Source organism: Bubalus kerabau, chromosome 2 (genome assembly GCF_029407905.1).
Source record: "Bubalus kerabau isolate K-KA32 ecotype Philippines breed swamp buffalo chromosome 2, PCC_UOA_SB_1v2, whole genome shotgun sequence".
NCBI classification, from domain to species: Eukaryota; Metazoa; Chordata; class Mammalia; order Artiodactyla; family Bovidae; genus Bubalus; species Bubalus kerabau.
In genome coordinates this window covers 172,854,907-172,868,004 of record NC_073625.1, presented here as the reverse complement: position 1 = coordinate 172,868,004, position 13,098 = coordinate 172,854,907, and the positions used below count along the sequence as shown (strand labels likewise).

Here is a 13,098-nt window from a genome sequence, read left to right as displayed (position 1 = left end):
TAATAAAAGATATTTCATTTATTATAAGAAAAAGATTCTATAAATAAGGAATGTCAGAGAATGAGGACACTCTTTTAGAAATTAAAAATGGTTAAATAAAAATAAAAAATAGTATCAGTTAAAGGTGAAGAAATCTCCCACAGAGAAGAACAGGAGTATAACAATACAGAAAATGGATAAGAGATAAGAAAATTAGGAGAATTAATCCTGTAGGTCTAACATCTATCAAAAGGAATCTTGGAAAGAAAATAACAAAATGGTGACAAGGAAATCATCAAATAAATAATACGAGAAAGTTTTTTTGGAATGGAAGGGCATCAGTTTCAAGTCTGAAAGGGCTGAACAGCAATATGAAAGAAAAATGACACACCATCACATTATTAAACAGCTTTGGTAACGGAACATTCTAGAAAGTTTTCAGAAAATGAAAACAGATCATCCATAAAGATTCAGAATCAGAATGGCACAAGACTTCTTGACAGCAAAGGAAACAAGAGAATGGAGCGGTGCTTTTCAAATTCTGAACGAAGAGAATCTCCAATCTAGGACTCTAGACCCAGGTGAGCTATTAGTGAAGTATCAGGGAGGTCTGAAGAAATGTCCAGACATGCAAGCTTTCTCAGGAAGCTACCTGCATATATCAAGTTGAAAAGTCAAGAAAAAGTAGGCTAAATATGCCATTTTAAAAGAAATATGGAGGTAAATAGAAGAAATAATCTAAATTTTCAGATGGTAATTTGGGGTTGAAATGAATCCCCTCCATCCCTCTCAAATAACAGATGAAGTTTCAACTCCTAGTACCTCAGAATGTGACTTTACTGTGAAATACGTTTTTTTTTTAAATGTCTTTTAAAAAAAACTGAAGTACAGTTGATTTACAATGTTGTACCAGTCTCTGCTGCACAGCAAAATTATTCAGTTATAAATATATATATACACATTATTTTGTATATTCTTTTCCATTATGGTTTATCACAGGATATGAATATAGTTCCCTGTGCTATTAGGACCTTGTTGTTTACGCATTCTAAATGTAATAGTTTGCATCTACCAACCCCAAACTCCCAATCCATCGCTCTCCCTCCCTCCTCCCCCTTGGAAATCACAAATCTGTTCTCTATTTTTTTTATGCTTTTTAAAAAATTGAAGTATAGCTGATTTACAATGTTGTAGCAATCTCTGCTGCAAAGTGACTTAGTTGTAAACATACATTTTTATATTCATTTCTATTATGGTTTATCACAGGATACTGAATACATGGAATAGGGTTCTAAAAAAAGTAATCAAACTAAATGTCATTCAGTTCAGTTCAGTTCAGTTGCTCAGTCATGTCCGGCTCTTTGCAACCCCATGAATCACAGCACGCCAGGCCTCCTTGTCCATCACCAACTTCCGGAGTTCACTCAAATTCATGTCCATCGAGTCAGTGATGCCATCCAGCCATCTCATTCTCTGTCGTCCCCTGCTTCTCCTGCCCCCAGTCCCTCCCAGCATCAGAGTCTTTTCCAATGAGTCAACTCTTCGCATGAGGTGGCCAAAGTATTGGAGTTTCAGCTTTAGCATCAGTCCTTACAATGAACACCCAGGACTGATCTGCTTTAGAATGACCTGGTTGGATCTCCTTGCAGTCCAAGGGACTCTCAAGAGTCTTCTCCAACACCACAGTTCAAAAGCATCAATTCTTCGGCGCTCAGCTTTCTTCACAGTCCAACTCTCACATCCATACATGACCACTGGAAAAACCATAGCCTTGACTAGACGGAACTTTGTTGGCAAAGTAATGTCTCTGCTTTTGAATATGCTATCTAGGTTGGTCATACCTTTCCTTCCAAGGAGTAAGCGTCTTTAAATTTCATGGCTGCAATCACCATCTGCAGTGATTCTGGAGCCCAAAAAAATAAAGCCAACCACTGTTTCCACATCTATTTCCCATGAAGTGATGGGACCAGATGCCATGATCTTCATTTTCTGAATGTTGAGCTTTAAGCCAACTTTTTCACTCTCCTCTTTCACTTTCATCAAGAGGCTTTTGAGTTCCTCTTCACTTTCTGCCATAAGGGTGGTGTCATCTGCATATCTGACGTTATTGATATTTCTCCCAGCAATCTTGATTCCAGCTTGTGTTTCTTCCAGCCCAGCGTTTCTCATGATATACTCTGTATATAAGTTAAACAAGCAGGGTGACAATATACAGCCTTGACGTACTCCTTTTCCTATTTGGAACCAGTCTGTTGTTCCATGTCCAGTTCTAGCTATTGCTCCCTGTCATTAGGATAAGCCCTAATCCAATATGACCAGTGTCCTTAAAAAGGGGAAATTTGGAGAAAGAGGTAGACACAAACAAAGGAAAGATGATATGCATCAAAGGAAACCATAAACAAAACAAAAAGATAACTCACAGAATGGGAGAAAATATTTGCAAACAAAGTGACTGACAAAGGATTAATCTCTAAAATACACAAAAAGGTCACATAGCTTTATGTTAGAAAAACAAACAACTCAATAAAAAAATGGGCAGATCTATGAGAAATATATACATTTCTCCAAAGAAGAAACACAGATGGCCAAAAGGTACATGAAAATATGTTCAATAGTGCTAGAGAAAGTGTGCAGAAAAGGGAACCCTCCTACACTGATGGTGGGAATATAAATTGATACAACCACTATGGTGAATAGTATGGAGGTTCCATGAAAGACTAAAAATAGAATTACTATCTGATCCAGCAATCTCACTCCTGGGCCAGTATCTTGAGAAAAACATAATCCAAAAAGATAAATGCACCCCAATGTTCACCACAGCACTATTATTTACAATAGCCATGACATGGAAGCAACGGAAATGTTCATCAGCAGAAGAATGGTTAAAGAAGATGTATACATACATTCAATGGAATATTACTCAGCCATAAAAAGGTATGAAATAATGCCATTTACAGGAACACGAATGGACCTAGATTATCATACTAAGTGAAATAATACAGAGAAAGACAAATATGATATCACTCATATGTGGAATCTAGTTTTAAAAAAAGGAGACAAATGAACTTATGTATTTGTACAGTATACAAATGTACAAAACGGAAACAGACTTTCAAAAACAAACTTATGATTACCAAAGGGTAAACGTGGGGGACAGGGATAAATCAGGAGCTTGGGATGAACACACATACACTACCATATATAAGATAGATAACCAACAAGGACAGAGGAGACTGGCGGGCTACAGTTCATAGGGTCGCATAGAGTTGGACACAACTCAAGTGATTCAGCACACATGCATAACCAACAAGGACATATTATAAAGCACAAGGAACACTACTCAATATTCTGTGATAACCTGTAAGGGAAAAGACTGTAAAAAAGAATGTATATATATATATGTTTTAATATAACTGAATCCCTTTTTGTATACCTGAAAGACAATGCTTTAAATCAACTATACTCCAATAAAATTAAAAGAAAAAGATGATATTAAGACACATAGGGAGAAAAACCATGTGAAGATGGAGGACTGGGGTAATACAGCTATAGGCTAAGGAACAAAACTTATGAGGCTACAAGAAGATAGGAGGGAGGCATGGACAGTTCCTTCCCTAGCACCTCCAGGGGATGTATGGCCCTATCAACACCTTGATTTTGGACTCTGGTCTCCAGAACTGTGAGACAATAAATTCCTGTCATTTTAAGCCATGCAGTTTGTGTACTTTGGCAAAGCAGCCCTAGAAAACTAATGATTCTCAAATATGAGAGAGTTAGAAACCAGTGAAACAATGGAGAGAACATTCAATCATTTAACAGAAATAAGAGATATTTCCTGTAAATCTTTGACACTGAGTAAACTCAGTAAATCCTGGTACTCAGATTTCTCACTTTTATAATGAGGAGTTGAGACCTGTTGATTTCTCAGACTATTTCAGTAATAAAAATCAATAATTCTAGGATAATAGTCGACTGTCCAGCTGGAGTTTTAAGAAAATTCACTATGCCAAGGGTCGTTGTATTTATACATACCAATTTTATTACTACTGACACAGACATTTAGACTAGTGAAAAATTTATGACAGTAAGTTTAAGAAATTTTTAATTAAAGGGAGGGCCATTCTCATTATCCTTTTTCACTGTGAATAATTTAAGTACAGTATTTTCCCACTCTGTTTTAGTTAATGTCTATAACACTCCATGACATTAAGTTAATTTATATGTATCATGTTTTACTAAAGGAAACACTTTCCTTATCAGCAAGGCAAAATCCTTATCACATTCCTATGTTTTTGGATGTCTAGTAGGATCCTGCCATAGGAACTTACCTCTCCAAGTACTCTGCAAGAAGCTGTTCTGCTGCAGATGAATACATCCATTCGTTTCCAACTTTCTTAGTATATCCAGGTACCTCCTCATTTTTTTTGTTGAATTTGAGATTCAAACCCACATTTGCTTTATGGTCTCCATGAGGGCTGAATTTAAACCACACACACACATACACACAAAAGTTTTAAAATTTTGTTCAAAGAATACAAAGCTTTGCTTTCAATTTTTAGAAAAGTTTTCTATGTTTTAGTTATCATGGTTATTTCCAAAGTAGTAGAAGTAGAAAAACTAGAGGAAAGGCTTCAAAACCCAAGTTAACAAAGCATATAAACAGATTATATAATTAGAGAGGAGAATCAAACAAGAAAATTCAGGGAAATATATTATGAGATTCACACACACCTTCTGATACCTTTTTTCAAGGTTCAATTTGTTAGCTGCTAAAAATAAGAACTGTCTTTCCAACCACCTACAGCATGTGCCATTTAGATGAAAGATCACCATCAGAGGATTTATACGTAATTTTTAAGGAAAATTCAAAGCAATAAGAGAAAATAATTACTGAAATATTAACCATTTTATTTTTATCATTTATTTTTTTCTGCCACTGTAAGTAAATTTCTCTAACATAAACTTACTTTCTCCTAGATCCTCTTCCAATAAAAATACTTCCTGTAAACCTTGAAACAAGGTATCCACTCACTCCAAGGCGACTGGCCAACACATATCCTGGGTTGTACTTTATAGAATATTTCTTTAAATATAAAAACAAAAAAGTCAATTGTGGAAACACAAAGCATTAAAGCAGTATATCTTTACCTTTAAAATCTGGAGACAATCAAGACATCACTAACATTTTGGATTGTGGCAATGAAAAGATTTTTAAAAAAGTAAGTGACCTATTTTCCCACCCCACCTCACCCCCAACTTTTTTTAAAGAGGATTTATAGGTAGAATTTTTCTACTCTTTTCTATCCTTAAAGGACAGGATTCTCAAGGATGAATGAAAGGGGGAGGAAATAACACAGTCTGTGAAACTGTCTAAAGACAAAAACTCTACTGTAAGTACTAAATGGCAAGTTCTATAGATGAGAACTAGTTTTAAAAAATTATTTTTCATATTCTAAAAAGGACCTGGTAAAGTACCTGGGACAAAATGAGGTCTTGATAATTACAACATTGAATTAAAACATGAGTGTGTCATCAAAATAGTTGCTACTGAGCAAAACTGAGTGCCCTTCATATGTGGATATATGCAATATTTATTTCTCCTAATTGTTAATTATCATATGAAAATAACATGTAGAGGCTCATAATAGCATTGTTAATATAATTCAGTCAATGAAATGTAACCTTTATTTATGTATTTAGGGGAAGAAACTATGAAGATAGTCAAATTAAAAAAAAGTATCAGATCATTTAATTTTTAACCCCAGGAAGCAAATTACTCACACATTCAGTACCAACGAGGGTAAGCTATCATATACTACTAACATCATGTGTACAATAATACACACATACTTATTTTATACAGATTTCATATACTATATTCTTATAAATGAATTTATAAATACAATAAATGCTATACTTATTAATAAATTATATAATTATTTTATGTTCTTATTTCATGGGAATATAAGGATAGTTTATCAAAAGTAAAGCAAAATTTCCAGAGATTTGTAAGGAATTATTTTTCACCATTTTTTTTTTTTAATGATCATATCTAAAATGATCCCTAAATGAACAAATTCTTTAGGCACTTGAGACATAGAATCACTTTTTTTTTTAAAGTCACTCAGTTGTGTCTGCCTCTTTGTGACCCCATGGACTATACAATCCTTGGAATTCTCCAGGCCAGAATACTGGAGTGAGTAACCTTTCCCTTCTCCAGGGGATCGTCACAACCCAGAGATTGAACCCAGGTCTCCTGCATGGTAGGTGGATTCTTAACCAGCTGAGCCACCAGGGAAGTCCAAGAATACTGGAGTGGGTAGCCTATCCCCTCTCCAGCAGATCTTCCCGACCCAGGAATCGAACGAGGGTCTCCTGAATTGCAGGCGGATTCTTTACCAACTGAGCTACTAGGGAAGCCCCATAAATGTCACTATCACAATACATTAATATGCTAGTAAAGAATGCAACACAATTTTTCCATCAAAATCATTATCAGATTTAGAAATAATACAAACAAATCAAGTAATGCTTTCCAGAATAGAAAGGAAGAATTAAGGCAGTAGTTCTCTATCACAGATAGTACTGCTTTTTGAATAAGCATCTGAAAACAATAAATGACACAGGCTACAAGTACTTAGTGTCCAGGGACCAAGGATGCCAACTGTCCTGCCATATACAGGGCAGCCCTCTTTAACACACAGTTGACCCACTCAGAAAATAATTAGTACTCCTTTTGAAAAATACTGGGTTATAGTATGGTTAAAATTAATTAAATCACCACAAATATCCTAATATTTGTAAAATAAGAAGTAGAGAAAGAAGGTCTGAGTGAAAGTTAAAGAAAATATACTGGAGAGGGCATTCCTAGCAACATTGTCCCCTTAGAACTGGGCAGGCTGTTTCAGATCTAGAAAAAGCCAAGGATGAAGCAACACAAGTTCTTCTACCTCCACTGACTCCCAAACAAAGCTCCAGCTTCTTCATTTAAAGGTTCACTTTCCTGATTTCCTGACTTCTGCGTTATTTCTCCAAAAGAGACCCCGTGGCAAGATTTTAGGGCCTTCTCTGCTCTCCATAAAGGTTCCTCACGTGTATGCTAATAACTAATGCCTTAAATTCATTTCACAGGAAATAAAATTTTAGATTTTACCACTAGTGAAAATAAAATATAAGTAGCAACAGCTGGCTAAATGTGAATTAATTTCAGTCAAGTTAATTATCTAATCCATCAGTATGAACAAATGATAGATATCAGGATTATCACCTTATTTTAAAAGGGAAAAATAAAAGAATGTCATGAACTTAAGTGCAGTTTCTAATTTTCTCCAGGGACTGTTCATCTTTAGCTGAATAGAGATGCATAACCTTTGCAAGAAGGTCATTTGTCACTTGTAACTAAAAGTTCAGGCTTTAATTATGCAAGGCTTTAAAAAACCTGTCTATTCCCAGAAGGTATACTAACCAATGTGCCACTTACAAGCTTGAACAAAATAACCCATAACAACTATTACAGATTAATAATAGGATTTCAGCTGTTTTTTTTCCCTCCCAAAGATCTGCATGAAGTTTTGAGCACAGATGCCATACTTATTTTTAAATAAGACTAGAGGCAACTGTGAGAGAATTTAACCAGTGTTAAATAAAATATTTGCAATAACTTAAAGGAGGTACCAAAAATATCCTTCTAACATTTTAAAAGTTAATTCTAAATTAAACAATATGGACTATTATACTCACATGCTGGTTTTGTATTAAAGCATCAAGATTGGGTTCACATGGAATGCTGAAAACCACACGAATTCTGCCTTCTGTAATCACATCCCCTGAATCCTGAACCTTAGAGGGAAAAAAAAAAAATCACAATATATTTGAGTCTCTTTCATTACATTTTATTTACTTATTTTTCTACTTATTTGAACAGTGTTTATTATTTCTGCAATATAGTAAAACAAGGTGGATAGTGGAAATTTTCTTGGAACTTGTAAGTCAATGAGCTTATATTATAAATTTGAGTCACTGTACTTTGTTTTAACCAATTGTTAACCAGTCTTTTAAAAAAAAAAAAACAAAAAACTAACTTCAATTTGCAAGTAAGTTCAAACTACCAAAAAGTTGCAAAAATAAAAACAAGTCAAAGAACATTTACCCAGATTCACCTATTATCAGCATTCTACTAACGTTTGTGCTCTATGTGTACCTGTGTGATTCCGTACTCAGTCACTAAGTTGTGTCCAACTCTTTGTGACCCCCAAGGACTATAGCCCAACCAGGCTCCTTTGTCCATGGGATTTCCAAGGCCAGAATACTGGAGTGGGTTGCCATTTCCTTCTCCAGGGGATCTTCCTGACCCAGGAATAGAAACCGGGTCTCCTGCTTGGCAGGAGGATTCTTTATTGCTGAGTCATTAGGAAGCCCCATGTGTGTATTTACATACACGTAATTATTTTTTGGAAATTTCTGAGGGTATATTATATATATCATATATGGGCTTCCCTGGTGGCTCATGTTAGGGAATCTGCCTGCAATGCAGGAGACCCTTGGATCAGGAAGATCCCCTAGAGAAGGGAATGGCAAATCACTCCAGTATTCTTGCCTGGAGAATTCCATGGACAAAGGAGCCCGCAGGATACATACAGTCCAACGGGTTGCAGAGTTGGACATAACTAAGCGACTAACACTTTCACCATGTGTGTATTTACATGTACATAATTACCTTTTGGAAATTTCTGAGAGTGTATTATATATATCGTATCTGTAACCACTAAATATTTTGGTAAATAAGAAGAAGGATATTTTATTATATTACCATAGTATAGTTATTAAGTACATAAACTTATGACAAATACTTTAATTTATTGCCTGTATATCAATTTTGTCTGTTGACCTAAAAATGACTATATTTATAGAAAACTCTTTTCTCCCTCTACCACAGGACCAAGCAAGGATCAAATACTGCATTTTGTTGTCATATCTCTTTAGCCTCCTTTAATCTAGAATTTACCCAGAGTGCCTGTCTTTTATACACTAACCTTTCAAAGAATCTATTTCATTCCTCCCTCTCCACCCTGTGTTTTAAAAAAAAGTTCTACAATTTGGCGTTTTCTAGTGCTTTTTTGTGATTAGGTTAATGTTATATATTCTCAGCCAGAAGAGTGCATAGAAAATATGTCCTTTGTAGGCTATCCTGTCTGGAGGAACAGAATATTCATCTGTCCCTCAATGATATTAATATTAATCATAAAATCAAGATGTTGCTCAACTTCTTAACTGTACAATGATAGTTTTTTGTTTTCCCTGAAACAAAATTAACAACCTATGGGGAGACATTTTCTGAGACCATGAAAATATCTTGTTCCTGGATCAAAGGCTCCCTTTAGATTTATCTTCCAATGACTGTTGCCTGATCCAACCTGAATCACAATGCGTGTTAAACGGTGGTTTTCTAACTCCCTCACTCCCTCCACAATTACTCCTTAAATAATACTAGAAGCAAAAACTCTTCCCCTCCCCATTCATTTATCTATTTCTTATCACTATGGAATCATGCATTCCTAATGATTTATAATTAACATGTACTTGATTAGTTTAGTACTTAAACAGTCCCACATTTGGCCAGTCGGAGGCTCTTCAACCTGGTTCCTGTGTTTATGTGATATGCTGTCATCACTCGTGTGAATACTTCCTTGCTTTCCCACATAACTAGAGGTTCTAGGCTCATCTTGAACTTATTCTGCCCCAGCCCTGTATTCAGGCTTTTCTTTGAGAAGCCTCATTCCTTTTATTGGGATATGGTGTTAGAGATCAAGATCAACATGTTACATGGTACCACGGTGTCTTTGCTTCCAATTCTTAAAGCAAATAGAGCCAGAAAATATATCTATGTATTGAGACATATACATTTATGCATCTACAAATATACACACAAAGATATATACACACACATGCCTATATACATACCTATAAATCTTTAAAGGTATTTTAGTAATCATGAGTCCACATTACTACCTCCAATTTTAATCTTTCCTCACAAGTTCTTCTTGCATTCTCCTGTTCTATACATGCATGTACCTCTTCTCATGTGAGAAGTGGAATTCCCCAAAACATCAACACATATATAAATTCATCATAATTTACATCTAAAATACATAATAATACATCTAAAATAATTTCAGAACTGCCTCATGCATGCTACCACAATAAATAAACCTACAAAAAAACAGATCAGAATCTGAATTCTTTTTCCATCACCTCCTGATCTCAATGTGCTCAACACTAAAAATATATAGCCAAATACTGTGCTTATAAATTAGATGAATAAATTTTTTCTTATTTTTCCCCTTCAGTATTACATTTTTACTTTACACCTAAATGAAGAGAAGTTAAATAATTGTATTAACTTGAAACCAGGAAGAATTTTAATTAGTAATAATAACAGAAACTAACCTCTCCAGTGCATCCATAGTAGGGTGTTCCCAGCATAAAGACCATACTTCTAGGAGGAAACAAGTCATCCAATGTTTTTATACTGGAGAAACGGGAGTCAAAAGCTCGGATGTCCTATGTAGAATGAAATATAAAAGTGAGTCATCATGGTCAAAATTTCTATAGATTGCATATCAAGATTTTTTTCCTATGGGATTATGACTATGTGGTCTACAAATGTCAAATGTAAAGATTTTCTACATAACAATACTAGAAATGAAATTTTATCTCCTTATATGCCAGACACTCTTCTAGGTACTTCACACATTTATTAGCTCATTTCATCCTCAAGACAACCCTCTGTAGCAAAGGCCATTACTAGACCCACTTTATAGATGAGGAAACTAAAGCATGGAAAGAGGCGATCTTGTCTTAGGTTATATAGCTAAGAAAGAAACTCAGTCGGTGCTCTTACTCACTATGCTACACTATCTCCCCAAAATTACATTATTGCTACATGCTTTAAAAAACTTGATCCCCTCACAACATCTAAGATCACAAACACAATAGCAATAAATTTACTAATTTATTTAAAGCAAGATTTTTTTAAGGATAAAAATAAATAAATACAAAAGACAAGTTACCTAGACATACCCAGAATGAGTGTCTGAGCATGTTATACTCCTTTTAAAGACCATAGTATCTTGCAAATTACATTAAATAACAATATCAATTACATATTGCTGCATATTAATATGATTTAATCTTTTCTTTATACAGTGTACAACAGTGTACATTAAGATAGGATGGAGACCTGATGGAGACTTACTTTGACAATGGTTTGATAAACAAATGGAAGAACTTGTTTTGACCACTGTTTCTCTAGACGGACTTCTCCATTTTGATTTATTTGATATTTACGACCTGTGAGTAACTGACCATATACAACTGCAGATGTTTCGTTTATTATTATTCCTTTTCTTCTCAGGTAGCTCAAAGAAAAAATAAAAAAGAAACAAAGTTGCGCACAAGTGTATATACATTCTATAATGATAATCAACATCAAACCACCAACTCATAATCAAATCCATAAATAAATTTTAAATAAATATGCTAGTAGTTCTGAGTACCTAATAAGACTTTTTACACTATTCTGTGGCTACCCTTCCCAAAGTCTGTAAGATTAAATAAGAATTTAGAGAGTTATAAGAAACTCCCACATTTCATACCCACTAGGCTGGCTATACCAAAAAGCAGCAAAAACAAGAATGGTGGAAAGGATATGGAGAAACTGAAACACTTGTACACTGCTGATGGGAATGTAAAATGGTGCACCCACTGTGGAAAACAGTTTTGACAGTTCCTCAGAAAGTTAAACACAGAAGTGCTAAACAGCCCAGCAATTTCACTTTTAGGTATATAACCAAAGAACTGGAAACAAGTCATCAAATAAATATTTATAGACCAATGCTCATAGCAGTGCTATTCACAATAGCAAAAAGGTGGAAAGAAACCATATGTCCACCAACAGATGAACGCATAAACAAAAGGTGACACATACATACAATGAAATATTTGCCCATAAAAAGAAGTAAGTACTGATATACTACAATGTGTATGAACCCCCTAAACATGCTATGTGAAATCAGCCAGATAGAAAATGTCACATATTATGTGATTCCATTTGTATGAAATATCCAGAACAGGTGAATCTAAAAAGACAGCAAATAGAGACTGACAGAGAGGCATTCAGTGGGCCTTTTCAGTCTAAACCAGGGGTTGGCAAGCTATGGTCATGGGCCAAATTCAGACTGCTTCCTGTTGTTGTAAGTAAATTTTGTTCAAACAGTCATTCATTTATTTAATGTCAATGGCTGCTTTTGTGATACAACAACAGAGCTGAGTAGTTGTAACAAAAACCATAAAATCCACAAAACCTAAAGTATTTACTCTCCAGCCTTTACAGAAAGTTTGCTGATCCTTTCTCAGCTTGATTTTTTTAGCTCACTGATTCAGTCTTCAGTATGCCCATATTAATACTTAGGACATCTAGTGAACTAATTATAAAAATCACAATTTTAATTTTTGTATACATGCTTATACTTAAATATATGTATTATATATATACCTAAATATATTATATAATATGTATATATTGTAGTTACCTACATAGTATGTAGTTTAATAACATTACTATATATATATTTTTATAGCAAAATTTAAATTATGGTGAAAAAGCCAGATGTGTTCCCTATCCTTATGGAGCATACTATCCATGAAAAGAATCATTAGAGTAATCATACTCATAAATCTATTAATTCTATTTATGTGCTATAAAATAAAATTCAGAATAATGTGAGCTATGACAAGGGTATCTAACTTACACTGCTGCTGCTGCTAAGTCATGTCAGTCATGTCCGACTCTGTGCGACCCCATAGACAGAAGCCCACCAGGTTCCCCCGTCCCTGGGATTCTCCAGGCAAGAACACTGGAGTGGGTTGCCATTTCCGTCTCCAATGCAGGAAAGTGAAGAGTGAAAAGGAAGTCACTCAGTCGTGTCCGACTCTTAGCGACCCCATGGACTGCAGCCTACCAGGCTCCTCCGTCCATGGGATTTTCCAGGCAAGAGTACTGGAGTGGGGTGCCATTGCCTTGGGAGGCAAAAAATGCTCTACTTTTCCCTCTAACAGCTA

At 35.0% G+C, this 13,098-nt stretch overlaps 1 protein-coding gene across 6 annotated transcripts in view; it reads right to left on the bottom strand.

Annotated features, from left to right (window-relative positions):
• XRN1 (5'-3' exoribonuclease 1) overlaps positions 1-13,098 on the bottom strand; it is a 114,892-nt gene that overhangs the window by 50,250 nt on the left and 51,544 nt on the right. For all 6 annotated transcript variants that reach the window (XM_055569453.1, XM_055569455.1, XM_055569454.1 and 3 more), the window contains 5 exons: positions 11,234-11,396; positions 10,426-10,539; positions 7,720-7,818; positions 4,947-5,062; positions 4,308-4,454 (listed from right to left, as the gene is read on the bottom strand). In XM_055569453.1, the coding sequence (XP_055425428.1) occupies positions 4,308-4,454; positions 4,947-5,062; positions 7,720-7,818; positions 10,426-10,539; positions 11,234-11,396 (639 nt within the window). The remainder of the gene's footprint in view (positions 1-4,307; positions 4,455-4,946; positions 5,063-7,719; positions 7,819-10,425; positions 10,540-11,233; positions 11,397-13,098) is intronic.